Source organism: Nicotiana sylvestris, chromosome 1 (genome assembly GCF_000393655.2).
Source record: "Nicotiana sylvestris chromosome 1, ASM39365v2, whole genome shotgun sequence".
NCBI lineage: Eukaryota > Viridiplantae > Streptophyta > Magnoliopsida > Solanales > Solanaceae > Nicotiana > Nicotiana sylvestris.
In genome coordinates, this window is record NC_091057.1 from 29,460,479 (window position 1) to 29,478,725 (window position 18,247).

Consider the following 18,247-nt stretch of genomic DNA (forward strand, 5'->3'; position numbering starts at 1 on the left):
CATACTACGAATACCACTACTCCATTCAGCTAAAATATAAAATAAAGATAATAAATAAATGATACTCAAAAATATTATTGATAAATTTAAATATTAGTTTCAGCAGTAGAATAAAAAATAATGAATATAATTTTTTTACAAGAAAAAAGAAAAACTAAATTCATGTACTAACGGGAGTTGTGGGAAATGATATCAATAACTCTAAGTTATGGGTAATGCAATAACATGAACAAGGAATCAAAAAAGAAGAAAAATATGTAAATAAGTAATAATTCCAGTAGCAAATATATATATAGAATGATAAGATTTATTTGATCTTTAAGAAGAGAACGTTTCTAAAATAATAATGAGATAAGTCATATTATATGAATAAGATACACGTATTTAAAACCGTTATAATAGATAAAACTAAAAAATATAGACATTTGACATAATTCCAAGAAATAAATTAAAAATATTTAAATATAATTTAAATTCTTATATAGTTAATTTTAATGAAAATTTAATGTCAAACTTCCATATAAATGAAATAATTATATAAAATTTCATAGTAGAGGGAATAATATAGAAAGAGGAGGTATAAAGATAATGTGAGTAAATTGATATTTTGAATTAATTTAAAAATAAATCTATATCTCTTGCTCAATTAGCATTTTGGTTTTGAGAATCAAGATGTGTGATGTATATAGTTTGGAGTCGAATACTTTTAAAATGACTCTCATTGTCACATAAATGCAGTACGATTCGATCAATATTAAAGCAACTCCAATAATGTTGGAAGAGAGTTAATCAATCATAATTTTACACAAGAATAGAGGAACTGATGACATACATTTTTGTGGGGATAATGTTTTAAACTATGAAGCAACTCAGACATCGGCTGAACTAAATCTCAATTATGTTGCCTTACGGTAAAATTAATTATCCAACATTTTATAATTTATTTTATATCTCATAGATAAGAAGGGAGGATGGATTCTTCCCTAATATCTACTGAAAAATTGGTCTACAGTAACGGTTGGAAAACCGTTCCAACAGACTGCAAAACCGTAGCCATAGGGATATTGGAACGGTTTAAAGACCGTCACATCAGCCGGCGTACCCATAAGTCTACTGGAGCGGTTCTTGAAATGGTTTGCATCGCAGTGAAAATAGATAAGTCTATCGCAACAGTTTTCCCTTTCTCTGTTGGAACGGTTATTTTTTTCAATTGGAACGGTTCAAAACCGTTACTGTATTGTTTATACAACGGTTTTTAACCGTTACCATATTATTTAAAGCAACACTTATGTAAACTATTGCTACGATTATGTTGGATATAGCCACGGTTTCTTTAGGCTATGGTAACAGTTATATTTGTATTTGAAATAGTTTATGGGACCTATTGCAACGATATACATTGTCTACTGGAATGCCATTTGTGTCCTATTGCAACGGTTCTGATAGGCTATTGTATCAGTTAAAACCAAAATATAGCACCTGTTATAAATAAATATTTATACATATAATAACTTATAATAACACTAAAATTTAAATACATCATAAAATGAAACTATTAATAATATAAAATTATCCATAAAGCAAATGTTCTACCCCATGAGTGCATAAGTTTAGTACATTTCATAAGAGTAAATAAGTTTCAAAAATGTTGGTAACAAAAGATTCCTAGAAAATTCATCTATAAAAATACAAAATTCATTTCAAGTAAGGTCTAGTTCTTCATCGTCTTCATCATTCATTTCTTGATCTACTCCACCTACAAAAGAGGATAAATAAAGTTATTACCCTTCAACAGAATCCAGTCTAAGAATACTCAAGCATTTAACTGTTTTCGTTCTTTTATTAATCCAACTTATTCATCTCAACAAACTATACGCAACATTATAACAATCTGATATTATTACCAAAGACCAAGACTTTCAAACTATCAAGCTATGATGGCAAAGTAAAGAATAATTCATAAGAAGAATCACAAACATAATTACAAAACCAACACGAAACATCAACTATTTAAATCGTTCTTTCAGCTGATCAATGACCATTATATTGCCTCTCAGTAAGTACACCAGAGTGATAAACATTTAGGTGATACATTGCCTCTGGCACCAATTCCTTTAACTCAGGATGTGCAGCAATTAACGAGCGATCTACTCCCTCGAGAGCAGTGAATACTCGTGCTTGTTCCAGAGCCTCACTGTTACCAACATGTGATACTAGGTAGCAGAGGAGAATCAATCCATTCAATTTTGATTGTTCATTTCCTATCAACAGTCTCATCACAGGAGGAGCACCTCTGAATTCGATAATTGTTTTTGAGTGCTCCATACCCAAGAAATTCTAAGGACAAGTAAACTTCCCGAGTGAGGCAGCAGCTTCTGCTGCCATGTCTAGGTTCCTATTACTAAGTTTCTCGACTAAAGGACCAATTACACGTGTTTCTCTCGCTGGAAATGTCTTAGCAAGTGAACCAACTAATCTAACAGTTTTGTAGAGAAACTAAACAAAACATTTTAAAACAATGACATTTCTGAAATTTGGCCCTAAGCATCAGTAAGTTGCATATTATCAGTATATTTTACTGTATAAGTTGCATATTACCAGTAGATAGGTGTTATCTTTAACCACTTCAAGTTCAGAGATGTCTTATTATGTGATCTAAGCATCAGTAAGTGACAAAGAAGGATATGTACACTGGCTTTATTAATTCTATTGAAGGTTCATCATTTCAGGATCCTTGAATATGTTCATGTCACTTAGGACAGGTCAGCATGCATTTCAATAATCTTCAGAACAGTCTAGAGCAAGCATATATATATATATATATATATATATATATATATATATATATAGCTGAGACCCCTACTTCACTCAACACTTATATTAATAGCCGTGTCCAGGCTTCCCAAAATATCAATCCGCTAAACCAGCAGAGAGATCAATGCAAGTAGGAAAGTTAGTTTTAATTTTGTTTGGACCTAACGAGCATGATATCTTATTGTGACAATGTATAGTCTAACAGTTTTTTCAAATTGTAAGATCCAAATATCCCTCCAGTTCATGATTAAGTTCTTCTATACATAGTGATGTCAATAAACAGGTTACCAACAAACTTTCCATTTTGGATCCTACCGGCATAGTACGTGTTCAACATCATTCCACCAAGCTATTAGGTTACCAAAGTGAACAGTTACCCATATTGACAAAAGAAGTCTTCTCAAATAGTGTCTTAGATATCACATGATCATAAAAGATCCAAAAACATAAATGGTCAAAACTAAACAGATAGATGAATGCAGATCATCATTTAGCAGGACTACTGTGGCACCCTAGGTTAAGATGTACCCATACCTTCATTAAATTATCATGATGACATACAAACCATTTTTTAACTAGACAGAATCAATATAGACAAAGTATGACTACGATCTAAGGTTCTTTAGTTAAACAATCAGATTATTGTGATGAGATAGGCACAACTATTAGGGTAGGCACAACTTATTAGAATTGCTAAAGATATTGGCAAAGTACATCAAGAAGATCTTAAACAAAAGAAGCAAAAAATTCCAACACACAGACGTTGCATCTCTACCTTTTAAATTCAAACGAAGTTTATTGTTATAATATTTGGTACGTACTGACCTTGATTGTTACTACCAACAGATGGTCAACTGTTTAGTTGAATAGCAGCTTGTTGTGCAGAGGAAGCATCTACAGGTGAACGATCACTGAACCTTAACATGTCAGGATCAAGTCGCAAATCTGGGTTCAGATGCTGAAGTTGTGCGATGATGTTCATTGTAATATTTTGTTCCATAGCATCCTTTTATTCGTTCAACTTTTCATGCATTCTTTGTTGCATCCTCTCTTCCATTTCCTCCATTTTTTGTTGCATCCTCTCATCAGAAGATCCAAGATTCCCTTTTTGCCCTTTTAACACAGTCTTGGTAACCCCTCGTCCATACAATCTCACGCGACCTTGGATGTTCAGGTCCCATGACTGATGCAAAAGCGTCAATTGAATGACTGACATCTTCACTTTCCTGAGTAGATTGTATTCTCTCTATTTCAGCCTACAAACCAAATGCGAGAAAAAAGAGTTTTAAGTAACTAAAGTTGAATCAATAATTAAGAACAAATAAATAAGCACGACAAACTCTAAATTAGAAATTTCGTACAATTTTACTAATCGTATTGTCATATGAGCTTTTGTATACTCGGCCAAGTTTTCTTTTTCTTGTAGCCACAAACATGTCCTTACTTGATACAGTATCTGAAGTATCAGAGATTTCCTTCTTTTTTTCCTAGTTACATGAACACAAGTATAAGAATCTTTCCATATAAAGTTAGCAAGTTCATAATTGTAAAAAAATAAGAAAGATAAACCATCAAACCTCACGAATTAGACCAAAAGGTGTTCTGCCAGCTGTGTGTGGACACTTCAACTTATTTCGATTCTATGTATTGGTTTCGGACATTTTCTACAAATAAACGAGTCAACCAAATAGTAACCAACAGTTATGCCTATTACCCACATCATGACCCAAGACTACACTCATAGTATTAAAGCTTGCTTGATTAAGTACTATCACTGCTCTAGAAAAAAAGGTTGAAAGTCAGGTAGTTGCAAATTCATCTCTATAACTTCTTTGATTAAAGGACTTGGTAGTAGCTGTTGAAGTGAATACATCTGAAGAGCTTCGATATATTCATCCCAATACCATGCACTTAGATGAATGTTAAGGGGAGATTAGTTAGCCAATTATAGAACATTACACTTGTTGATTAAACATTGGACTATATAGACATATTAGTCTTGCACATTAGATACTGAAACATGTGAAAAGATATGACAACTGTGATGCTATATAACTATGTGACAAATACTAATATTTGCAGGATAACAGATACTAAAAGAGAATGCATACTGCAGCATCCTCTTAAAAGCAGCTAGCTTATATATTATATAGAATATCACAATGCAGAAAAGAATATCACAAGTTTATACTGTTGAGTAGCATTTTTCGATGATTTCCTATAGATATATGTGCACAGATATGCATTTTGAGATTGAAGGGACATGTGTATCTCGTAAACTGGGATCATTTTCCGTGCAGGTGCACAAGAGCGAAGCAACATCAGATTATACTTTATTTCAGCAAGAAGATTAACTTGTGCCTCTACAAGTGAGATACAAACAACAGAAGATAAAATTTTCTGTACATGGATTTTACTCACTATGGACTTTATAGGATCTTATTGGAAAACCAAACAGGATTGTGGTTTTACAAGTTTTAAAATAAGTCACTGGTTCCTTATTTCCATGGTGGTTATTATATTATTAAAAGAGTCTATAGAGTTTTCCACAAGAATGATTAGAATTTTGTTGTGGCCCTTATTGGTTCTAGTTTGACCAATATATTTCCTATCCACTCTCTAACAAAATAGTTTCTTTCCTCTTTGTTTCTACACTTTATATATATTTACAAAATTTAAATTAATTAACTTGACTGAAATCTGAAGTTGAGTTTCCAAGTATGATGATTGCTTGTTCATTTTTCTATATAATATATAAGCTAGCTGCTTGTAATGCCTCAAATTGAAATGGTTGGACTATAAAATGATACCAGTAAGACAGGGCAACTATTACCAAGGGGTGGGTGACAATGTAACTGACTGAACTGGGACTTAAAAAGCTATGGCAAGAAGTCAGAACAGTTCCTAAGTGTGACTGACTCACCGAAGACTAGACAAGAGATTCTGGATGTAATTACCTTGTGAGGATCGGAGTTCCAATAGTTAAAAAGATCCTTAAAGTGAGATTCTGGAACATCTACTGGTCTATTCTCCATTCGAAGCTCATCATTCTCATAGGTTGTGAAGTGGGTTGTCTTAATTGACTCTTATACTTTCTCCAAGCACTACAAACTGATTCAAAAGTCCATTTTTTGCCTCGTCAGGAATGTCATATTTTTCCTACAAATTTAGTGCAATTGGGTTAGTGCAAGAAATAAGAAATATCATCCATGTTTATTGGACAATGGAAACTTCATACATTGATATATTTCCACATATCATCTTTTGTGTCTAGTTTCCTCCAATTAACTACATTAAGAGGACAAAAGTCCCACTCCTTGCCAATGTGCCGAGGAAGCTACCCAACTCTTTTACAACCTCTTTAGTAGGACCAATGGGTTGATTAAACTCATTTAGAGTGATTATTTTACGCTCTTTTTTAACATGAACACTTGGCATTTGAGTACGACCTCTTTTTTTTTGGCGAGGAGGGGCCTGCAATATTACAAAACAAAGATAATCATTAATCACTATATTTAGTTAATCAATTAATATATATATATATATATATATATATATATATATATATATATATATATATATATATATATATATATATATATTTGTCTTGTTCCTCAAATTGTTCAATTGCTTCATGATTGGTAGAATCATCAGATCGTTCATGTACTCCCTATGATGCAAGAGTGATGCAATCCATATTCGCTTGTTGCACTTGTTCATGTACTCCTTGTGTTGCTGAAAAGGTGCAATTCTGTGGCACTTGCTGCACTTGTTCTTGCAATTGAGATCCACCTTCGGATTGGCATTCTTCATTTGCATTTGACCTTATAGATTTCAAGAATGTTTTTGTTGTCAATGACGAAACCTTTTGGTTTCGCAAAGATGAAGGTAATCCACCTTCTGATTGTCGTTCTTCATTTGTATTAGACCGTGTAGCTTGGAAGGTTCTTTTTGTTGTCAACGACGAAACCCTTTGATTCCGTAAAGATGCAAGTGATCCAACTGGAATGCGGTTGGATATTTTCTTATTTTTGCTTGAGCACCCTTCTTGATTCATGACTATTCAAATATTTTTCAGATTCTGAAAAGCAAACACAATATATGTTAGCAAAGGAAGAGAACTGATTGACCAACATACAACAAAGAGTCATTTGCCTCTGAACCTAATCTTCAAAAAGCTTCACCTGAAAGTTTTCAAGTTCTATAGCTGTTATATAAGTCTCTTCTCTGCCAAACTACCTTAAGCGCAATTCAAACACACACACACACAATACACACACACAAAGTTTTCAATTAAAATGCTGATGGGGGAATGCAATATTCGAAATTCACATATTCTGAGGGAAGGCAAAAGTTACTGTCTCTATGCCCTACTATTTGATGGAATCTCAATTGGTGGTATTAATGCAATGCACTCATTCCACTGGGAGGAAGTTAATGGTAGGCAAAAGCATAGAATTTTGGAAGAATACTCTGCTGCCATATACTTTATGCAGATTTTATTGACAAGTACATACAGAAGGAGTTGAGGTGCTTAGAGGTGATATCAAAGTGTAGATCAACATTTCAATATCACATGAAGAGAGGCACATCATGATAGGCATATGTTACCACTGTATCGCACCCACAATCAACAGCAAAACTGATTGCTTCAATGATGTGCGCATCTAGTGCAAACATGGCCAAACATGCACGCATCTGGTGCAAAATATCACTAAGATTATCATCAAAAAATAAGACAATGAACAGAATTTCAAGAAATTACCTAAGACCAAGTCTTTTAAAATGCTCCGCTCAAAATACAACCAGCAAAATATCACTCATTTCAGCACTAGCTCCAGCTCCTAGCTAACACCAAAGGAATCCAACAAACCCCATCAATCAGAAAGAGGAGATAACTCAAAAAGAGTAAAATTTAACTCAGAGAAAAGTGAAACATTTACAAAAAAAAGTCTATAAAGCCAAGAAAAAAGGAAGCTTGTTAGATTGTCCAAAGTCATGCCCATTTATATCTATTCTTGGATTTGAAAAATGGATCATCTTTTTAGATTCTTTCCAATATCCTTGTACTCTTGCCATGGACCAATACTAACTACTTAAAATTCTTTTCTCCTTTAAATAATCACCAATAGCGATCAGCAACATGTAAGTAAGGATGGCGTGTGACAAGGAATAGGATGCAAAATGCACCATGTAAAATATATTCTTTAAGGACCATAGAGTTGCTATAATTTTATAGAGGATAGAAATTACCAACTATGCTTCACACTTGAAGACTTGGACAGCAGAACCAAAAGAGGGCGTGGGAGAAGGGACGGGCCTCAACAACCGAACAAAAATATCTGAAATCTCTCTCAATTAATTCAATATCGACAATAATGTTACCAGATCTCAAATCCTGCAAAAATTAAAGCATGGAAGAATAATTTTATAAAGGATATAAACAAAAATAATCATAAAATATTTATTTAAAAAGGCATTATCACTCACTAAAAAAAGAATATACTTAAAAGATTTCAGAATTTTCTTATTTAATCATCTGCTTCCATCCAGTCCCAATCAGTATCATCAAACCCATCCTCCTCTTCCGATGTTTCCACGATTGTATCATGTGAATTTTGTGCATTAGATAGAGTATCAATGATATCAAGGGGTACGTCTTCTCTTGACCATCTAATGTCAACATCATGTAATCTAGATGAGGAACTAATGTCATTATTAGGTTCCCTCCAAAATGTGTCTCCAATATTAGGACAATTCTCTTACTCTAGATCATACAAATCAACAGATACTTTTCTCCTAGCATAATAAACATCTTTCTCAGTTGGATCCTCCACATAAAAAACTTGATAAACTTGTGATGCCAACACAAAAGGGTCATCTCTACTGCATAATCTATTGAAGTACACCCGAGTTAACCCATAATCATCTATTTCATTACGAAACCAATCACATCTAAACAGTACAACACTAAAATAACCCCAATAATCAATCTCAATGATATCCTGAATCGCTCCATAATAGATAACCTCACCATAGATGGGATTTTGGTCCCTAGAACTAGCAAAACTATCTGTTGTTGCCGATAAAGTCACTCCACTATTTTGAGTCTTGCATTGGAAATCCTGTTCTTTGGTATGAAATCGGTATCCATTAATAAAATATGTCGTATATCTTTTGGCTACCATATTAGGTCCTTTGGATAGCCATCTTAAATAATCTGGCACAACAATATTTTTAACTTTCTCTTTAAACCAATTGCTGAATTCTCGGCTGTGATCTCTCGCTCTTACCCATGCATTTGATCTACTATGAATAACAATTAAATTCTTATGTTCCCTACAATCAAGAACATTTCAATTTTAATCATATAGTAAAAAAATTATATAAATATAGATAAATGTTTATATAATTTATCTTACTCGGTAAACTTTTCCATTTATTCATCTCCAGTATTGAACAGAGCATATCGATGTGTTTCAAATCATAACTGCGAATCCATGAGAAAAGTATTTTTTTCTTACTTCCAATTGGATGGCCTATATTAGGGAATATAGGCGACAAATTTTGAGAGCACTCATCATCCACAGTTTGGTACCTACTAAATTTTGTCCTAATGCCATCATGTAGATATCTCGAACAAAAAGTCAAGCACTCATCGGCCACAAACCCCTCTGCTATTGACGCTTCTGGACAAGATCGATTACGTACAAATTACTTGTACTTACATAGGTTCCTCTCAATGGGATACATCCAACGGAGATGAGCCGGACCCCCAAGCTTAATTTCATTCACCAAATGAATAGGCAAATATGGCATTATGTCAAAAAATGTTGGATGGAAAATCTTTTCAAGCTCGCATGTTATTTCAACAATTTCCGACTGCATTGTTTCAAGATCTCTTCGCCTTATGACCTTACTACATATAGCTATAAAAAAAATTCTCAACCTAATCAAGGCCAATGAAACATGTTTGGGCAACACTTTTCTAATAGCAACCTGGAGCAAGTAATGTATTATAAAATGAGCGGCATGACTCTTGTACCCTGATATTTTCATCTCCTTCACTTGCACGCGTTCTGAAATATTGGAAGCACACCCTTTGGTAATTTAGCATTTTTTATGACAGTACAAAATAAACTTTTCTGTTTTGGTTCCATGTAGAAACAAGATTTAGCTACACTTATAGTTCCATCACTATTTATTCTTGGTTGTAGCTCCTTTCATATCTCCATTTCTTGTAAGTCATAGCGAGATTTTTCATGATCCTTTGATTTTCATCTATTTCTAATAAAGTCCCAAGCAAACTATCACATATGTTTTTCTCGATGTGCATCACATCAAGATTGTGCCTCAATTTGTTATGCACCCAATATGGCAATTCAAAAAATGGATCTCTTTTTCCACGGACCCTTATCACTCTGAGGCCTTTTTTTAGTGCTCTTTCCAAAGATATTGTTGAATTCAAGCAGCTCTTCAAAGACTTCTTCACCCGACAAGGGAGCAGGTGCAGGTCTATGTTCCTCCTTACCATCAAAAGACTTCTTATCTCTTCGGAATGGATGATCACGAGGCAAAAATCTTCGATGGCCCAAGTAACACATCTTGTGACTATGTTTGAGATATTGAGAACATATGTCATAATTGCAAGTGGGGAATGCTAATCTCCCCTTAGTGCTCCACCTTGAAAGTATTGCTAATGCTGAAAAGTCACTAACTGTCCACAATAAGGCAGCACGCATTCGGAAAGATTGGTTGGTTTCAGCATCAAATGTGTCTATCCCAGTTTCCCATAGCTCATTCAATTCTTCAATTAATGGAAGTAGGTACACATCTATATCATTTCCGGGAGATGATGGACCAGGCCACGTGCTATGAGAAATGCTCATGGTCCAAAACGGGTTGATACCATTACTTGAGAGACCCTATCTAACATTCCGAGGATCTCTAGAGAAGTCTGGATGCAAAGAATCAAAAGCCTTCCAAGCTTCCCCATCAGCAGGATGTCTTATACTCCCATCATTGGGTCACTCATTATCATGTCATCTCATTGCAGCAGCCGTTTCAGGACACATGAATATCCTCTGAAGCCTAGGCTTTAAAAGAAAGTACCTTAAAACCTTTGTAGGGATTTTAGAGCTTGCTTTAGTCAAAGGACCGACACTCTTCCATCTTGAAGACCCACAAATAGAGTAATTACCCATATTCGCATTTTCTTTCCAAAATAACATGTAATCATTAGGGCATGCATGTATTTTTTCATAATGAAAACCCAAATCTTTTATCATGTTTCTAGCCTTGTTGAAAGATTCCGGTACTTGAGCAAATGGAAATGCCTCCTTTATCAACTCTAACAAATCAGAGAAAGCCACATTACTCAACCCATGCAATGATTTAAGCAAGTACAATCGAATAGTGAAACTCAGTTTACTAAAATTTTCACACCCCGGATATAATTCTTGTTTTCCTTCCTCCAGCAATTTGAAAAACTTCTTTGCATCTTCAAATAGTCTTTCCCCAGCTTCTTCTTCATCCCTGCCTGACCCTCTATGTTTTTAAATGTATCATGAAGTAGTCCATCAATATCGTCTCGCATGGTAGAACCTTCATCATCATTGCCTGGATAAGGTGTATTTCTCGAGGAAAATCCTTCCCCATGGAAAACCCATTTGGTATAACCATCAACAAACCCATGAACAACCAAATGATCCTCCACCACATTTCTATAATACCAATAGCGATTCCTGCACTTTTTGCAAGGGCATAATATTTCATTTCCTTGGGCAGCTCGTTCAAATCCCTTATCAAGAAAATCATTCACTCCAGGGATATACTCATCCGTCCATCTCAGGAGATTTATCCAACTTTTATCACCATTATCCATAGATATCCTATACGATAAAAGTAAATCAACAAAACTAATCAAATAAACCAAAAGCATACTAATTTGACATTGACCACTGCTTTTAAGGCAAGACCCACTACACTATAACAAGCACGTGAGCATCTGAAGACAATAAAGTGTTAATGTTTGATGGAACTAAGGACATGACTACATAATTGCATTCATGCTTTCCATTTCCAAAGAGTTGAGCACCTATGCCCGTGAAATTGTTGCACTTTTGTATTAATAGAAGCATAAATCCAACGAAAGACCAAGTCAAGCAAAAGACAACATAGTCTCATCACAACCCATCAGAACAGTTTAATATATACGGTAGGAGAATAATAATTTACTAAAAAAAAGAATATGTCACCAAAGTTCAGATTCTTAGCATGAGTTCTGCTAAAATCACGAGTAACAAGTATTCTCTAAGATTCAAACCCTTGAATTTTGGCAATTCTGAAGAACTTTATATGTGTAAAAGCTATATTGGTTCATCACAACTTACTGCAATAGCTCTTGCAATGTTGTTAACCATGACATTTTGTTTCATGGACAACTATTCTAGGATATTATTTACCTTTTCCATACTTATATTAAAGGGCTAAAGAGAATAAAAGAATTTTAGATTTAAGACCAGATAAACTTCAAACATGTTAAAGATTTTCCTCTATTAGAGTTTTTCTGGGGTATGGGCAATTAAAGCAGTTAAGAGAGAAATTTCACCACCATATATTAGTGCAGTTATGATAGATAAATCATGTGCTTGATTCAAGCTTCATATAAGATGTAATATAAAGCACTCATATATAAAATTTTATGACCTTTTGCACGGGCGTGAAATTTTTCGTCAGTTAGTTGCTTACCAACAGGCGACTTGCATGTAGCTCGCCAAGAAACATATACCATAATGGCTTTTAAAACATATACTTACATAATTGATAAGGTAAGAAAATGGGCATGGAATAACTATTTTCACTTTATTGTCTTAAGCTTAGATGCATGCGTTGATTCATGAAACCATGCTTCAATTCACAATATTATTTGAAAATGAGAGTTCATAGAACCTAACAAGCAGGAACATATAGTAGATATCCAGTTTAGAGCAAAGTATACAATGAAAAAGAGAGGGATAATAGGAGTTTGGCCTTGTTAAAGCAATAATCTGGAACCTTTCTTTAATAAAGCAACAATCTTGGACTTTCACATGTAAGAGCTTTCTAAGCTAGAAGTAATAAGTATTATGTAAACAGGTGGAGCTGTATTAACTCACCAAAAATCATCGGCGTCCCTAGTTTGACATATGTTGGGGGACTTCGTACTGCAGGATTTCGCATAAACATTTAAACAAACTAGCACAGAGAACATGGTTTATTCTGTTGCAGTAAGAATAATTGTTTATTCTGAAGAACATGGTTTTGGTGGGATATAAACACAGAGATTTGAATACTTGCTGAAAACTGACTGCTAGACCCGACTTATACAAAATCTCCAAAGCTGCTGCGGTCATCTCCCAAAATGCTTTAGTATTTTGTGTGCCTTAACTAAGTTAAAAAATTAATTCGAGAAACTAGGCTAGAATATACACTGAAGTGAAATCATATACATTGCTCACACCATAAAGCTTAAAGGAAAAAAGAACGATTATAGAATATAATGCCCAAATTACAAAGGAAAAATTACCTGAAGTTGATTTCTCACTGATTGCCTTTTGGGTCGAAACTTTCTCGTGATTTAAAATATTTTCTACACCCCGTAATCGCTGACTTTAAATTATTCCTCTGTTCTTCAGATCCTTCGAGTGAAAAAAATGGAGTTTGGGACTTTGGGGGTTTGGGAGTTTTGGGTTAGCAATCGAGATTTGGGGATTTTTAATTAACAAATAGATTTGAGGATTTGAAAATTTTGGACCAAATGCAGAGGAGATGAAAGTAAATCACCAACAATGAGATTTGAGAAAGTTTTCTGGTGATTTGCGAATAAACCAAACGCTGGGGATTTAGGATGGTGATTTGCAAATGAGGGATTTTTGCTGGTGATTTGAGGAAGGTTAGAATTTAGGTTTGGAACGTTTGCTGCCAAGAATACGAGCTTGATGAGGAAGACGAGAGCATTGGAAGTGTCGAATAAATTTTAATTTAGTTATTATATTTACCAAAATAAAATAAATAAGAAATAAAAGGAAAAAGGGGTTGTATTGGCGGGTTTAGCAAAATTCAGGGGGGGAAATAAGGAGGGAACAAAATACCCGTTCCTATATTACAAAATTTCTATAACCGTTACTACAAATAGTCCTATTGGGACGGTTGAGAACACGGATCCTATAAAGAAAACCTATGGTAACGGTGAACTGTTAACGGGAACGGTTTAGTATCTAAAGTGTGCTGGTTTCATCCAAACTCTATTGTAACGGTTGTAACCATTACCGTACCTAATCTATTGCAACGGTTTAATAACCGTTGCCAAAACAGTTGTTCCTGTAGGCCTATTTTCCAGTAGTTTAGGTATGGACTATGACTTTTTAGTCCGATGTTGATATTTATGTCTCTCAAAGTGTATGAGCCAATTGATTGAGCAACTGATGGGATCGGTATATATGTGTCAATTAGAATAAAATAGATTTAGATAGGGTAAACATATACAGAAATATAATTGCACTATTTGGGATTACTATTTACACAAAATAAAGTGAATTACAAAAATCATAAGGTACAATTCATTTTAAGAAGTACAATATATTTAAAGTAGTTTAACATTTATTTAATTATAATATACTAATGTTAACTATATCCCAAAAGTATCATTTAAATTGTTAAAAAAAAGTGACTTTAATTGTGTGGTTAAAATTGAGGTGACATTAAAATTGTTGAGCAAATTACGATCCGACTGTTTTATATGTTGGTAACTCCCAAAAGTTAGAATATATTGGTTGTCAATAAATCATCATGTGTGTATATATTAATTTATTATTGTGATATTTTAGGTTGGTAGAAGTTGATGTTGATGTGAGAAATTATTATTTTGAGATAATAATATAATGTATTTTTATAATATAAATTAAGATATTACTAAATGTATTTTTATTAGTTATTACTCTATTTAGTATTATTTCATTCAGTTTCAATTTTGATGAGATAGTTTGAATTTAGCTGTTACTGATACACTGTCTCTTTCCTTCTTCTTGTGCCGAGGGTCTATCAGAAATAGCCTCAGATCTCCATACACACTGCCCTCCATATACCCCACTTGTGGGATCTCATTGGGTTGTTGTTGTTGTTTGACTTGGCACAAAGTTTAAAAACGAAAAGAAAACTTTTGAAACTTGTGGTCCTAGAAGCTTTGTGGGGTCGTGATAGTTGTATGAGTGTAAGAGCTTCTCATTACAGGTAAAATGAGTAAAATGAAAAATTTAAAGTTAAATGTGTCATTCTTTTGGAATAGACTAATAAGAAAAATACTTTATGTAAATTGAAAGGAAAGGAGTATTTATTTTTGAATCATATTGTATTTTTATTTGTTTGTATCACCGACTATATATGTAATTATAATATTTAAGTTTATGCTAATAGTTATTCATATAATTTATTCTTTTTAATTTATAGAATATAGAAGGATCGTAATATTATCCGCACATCATGCGGGTACTAATACTAGTAATTTAGAATATCAAAGGATTGGCAAATCTTGAGTTTGTATTACTAGCGATGAAAAAAGTCATGAGGATATAAAAATTTGTCAGAAATTAATGGTTTCAAACAAGTCAGGATCAGCTATATGAATTCTCATTGATCATGATTCTTTATGTAAACCCATCTCAAGCCACTTATTATACGAAATAAAATGTATTAGAAGTTCTTTAATTTATAATTTCTGCTGACATATATATATATATATATATATATATATATATATAAACTCAAGCATAAGATATGTATGTTTGATGACCCGGTCAGTCGTCTCATGATTTTGTCTTTCGGGCTAACCAATACCCCAGCTTCGTTTTCCTCATTTCTGCTTCTTTATGCTTCGTTATCCGTGTTTTATGTGTTCGAGTTGATTGGTTTGTGTTTGATGTGGTTTTGGTAAGAAATGAGACACTTATAGCCTGTTTGGCCAAGCTGGAGAAATCAGCTTATTTTGAGAAGTGCTTTTGAAAAAAGTACTTTTGGAGAGAATCAGTTTGTGTTTGGCTAATCAGTCTGAAAAGCACTTTTGAGAAATAATTTGTGTTTGGCCAAGCTTTTTAGAAAGTGCTTTTAAGTGTCAAATTACGAATAAGGACATGAATAGATTTACTTAATAATTAATATTATAAGTAAATAAATAATATCAAAATTTTGTTATTACATGCAATAATTAAAAAAATCATTTTATTTAAGTAAAATATGAAAATAAAATTAAAAAGTACTTAATTCTTTTAATATAAGTTAAATATATTAAAATTCCTTCAACAAATATAAAAGCATTCACCCCTAAAGACACTATATATTAGAAAGTTTTCTAAAAATAAGAAGAAATATTTATAAATTAATATCCTAAGTATTAGGTTTAAGGGTTATTTTGGTATATACTATATTTTGTTAAGGGTATTTTAGGTAAGAAGAAAAGCCAAAACTGCTTTTGCTTCTGCTTTTGGAAAGAAACTACTTTTTTCTGCTTCTCTGAAACTGCTTCTGCTTCTTCCCAAAAGCACTTTTTTTCCCCAAATAAGCTTGGCCAAACACCTCAAATTAGGAAAAAAAAGTGTTTTTGGGAAAAAAGCACTTTTTTGTGTTGAGAAGCTTGGCCAAACAGGCTATTAGTCTCTTTTAAGAAGGCTTAAGTTGAAATAGTCAACCGGATGTTGACTTATGAGTTAGAGGGCTCGGATGTGAGTTATGATGGTTCGGTTAGCTTCGGGAGGTGATTTGTGACTTCAGAGCGCGATCAGAATAGGTTTTGGAGTTGTAGAGGAGATTTAGGCTTGAATTGGCGAAATTGATATTTTGGCAATTTCTGGTTGATAGGCGAGATTTTGATATAAGGGTCGGAATGGAATTCCGAGAGTTGCAGTAGCTTCATTGTGTCATTTGGGATGTGTGTGCAAAATTTTAGGTCATTCGGACGAGATTTGATAGACTTTTTGAGCGAAAGCATAATTTAAGAGTTCTTGGAGTTCTTAGGCTTGAATCCTATGTTAAATTGGTGATTTGATGTTGTTGTAAGTGTTCCGAAGTGTTGAACAAGTTTGAGCGATATTATGGGATGTGTTGGTACAATTAGTTTGAAGTTTCGGGGGTCCCGGGTAGGTTTTGGAATGTTATAGGCCGAAAATCATAGTTGTAGTAGGTCGAGGAGGGTTGCAGGCCTCGAAAACCACCCACGCGGTCCACACAAAAAGAAGTGCGGCCGCGGTATGTGCTGTGCAGACCGCACAAAATGGTGTGCGGCCGCGGTGGGGAATGATTCGTTGATCCTACTTCGGTAGCTCATATCTTTTAATATACAAGGAATTTTGAGATTATTCAAAAACAAAAGTTGTAGCTCTTTGTGTCTAGTTTCGAGAAAGGTAAAGATATCGCAATTTGGACATCTGTAAAAAAGGTTATGGCCAAAATACTAAAGCCTTTGTGCCGCAGTTATTTTTGCGCGGACCACACTGGCTTGTGCGGACCGTGGTCGATTTGGTGTGGCCCGCGGAGGCTGAAATCTGAGGGGTACTCTATAAATATGAGATTTTGGGTTTTATTTAATATTTTGACCTAGAGATCTCGGATTTTGGCAATTTTTTGAAGGTTTTTTGAGAAATTCATCGGGGTAAGTGATTTTAACTCAGATTTGGCTAAAATACATGAATCTATATCTAAATTAATCATTTAATTCGTGATTTGGGATGGAATTTGGGAAGAAAATTGTGAAACCTTTTAAAAATGTATAAGGATGATTTGAAGGACCAAATGGTATCGGAATTGGATAATTTTGGTATGGTTAGACTCATGAGGGTATGAGGATTCTGAAAATGTAAAATTTATCCAATTCCGAGACGTGGGCCCCAGGCTCGGGTTTTGGTAATTTCGGGAATCGTGCCCTTTGTTGATTGTTTTCGCTTGGGCTTTGTTTCCTTAGCATATTGTGACATATTCGTTCTGATTTTGGATAGATTCGACGCGCGTGGAGGCCAATTCTGAGGGGCAAATGCGTCACGAGCTAGAGATTTAGCCGGTTCGAGGTGAGTAATGATTGTAAATGATGTCATGAGGGTTTGAAAACCCCGGATTGCACATCGTAGTGCTATATTGAGGCAAGATACGCACTGGATGATGAGCGTGAGGTCTTTTACTACTGGAGATTGTGACTTGGTCCGTCCCGATTGATGATTTTACTGCGTATTTGACTGAAATTCATTTGTTATCATCATGATTTGGGATGATTGTCATATTTGGGCTTCGTGCCAACTATTTGAACCCTTCGGGGATTTTTATCATTGTTTCCTCACTGTTTGACTTATTATTTGAACTCAGTCCTGTTGATATCTACTGTTTTACAAACTCAGCTACTTTTACCCAGATT

General features: G+C 34.1%; 1 protein-coding gene and 1 long non-coding RNA gene across 2 annotated transcripts; both read right to left on the reverse strand.

Moving 5' to 3' along the window:
- Nucleotides 1–1,670: 1,670 nt before the first annotated feature.
- LOC104243171 (uncharacterized) lies at nucleotides 1,671–6,256 on the reverse strand. The gene is made up of 5 exons (XM_070158676.1): nucleotides 6,053–6,256; nucleotides 5,772–5,973; nucleotides 4,176–4,301; nucleotides 3,640–4,070; nucleotides 1,671–1,756 (listed from the first exon to the last, which is right to left on the reverse strand). Exons 2-4 carry the CDS (start codon nucleotides 5,847–5,849, stop codon nucleotides 3,900–3,902), a joined length of 375 nt encoding a protein of 124 aa, XP_070014777.1. The 5' UTR covers nucleotides 5,850–5,973; nucleotides 6,053–6,256; the 3' UTR covers nucleotides 1,671–1,756; nucleotides 3,640–3,899.
- A 177-nt stretch (nucleotides 6,257–6,433) lies between these two features.
- LOC104243170 (uncharacterized) lies at nucleotides 6,434–13,778 on the reverse strand. The gene is made up of 4 exons (XR_715147.2): nucleotides 13,382–13,778; nucleotides 8,068–8,212; nucleotides 7,580–7,662; nucleotides 6,434–6,895 (listed from the first exon to the last, which is right to left on the reverse strand). It is a non-coding gene; the product is annotated as an uncharacterized lncRNA (long non-coding RNA).
- Nucleotides 13,779–18,247: the final 4,469 nt, after the last annotated feature.

Excerpts from the sequence above, each read along its gene's own strand:
- LOC104243171 (XM_070158676.1), bottom strand. The coding sequence starts at position 5,849 with ATGGAGAATAGACCAGTAGATGTTCCAGAATCTCACTTTAAGGATCTT. Across the intron at positions 4,302-5,771 it reads GGAACTCCGATCCTCACAAG|GAAAAAAAGAAGGAAATCTC; the intron begins GTAATTACATCC and ends TCATGTAACTAG. Across the intron at positions 4,071-4,175 it reads ACAATACGATTAGTAAAATT|GCTGAAATAGAGAGAATACA; the intron begins GTACGAAATTTC and ends TTTGGTTTGTAG.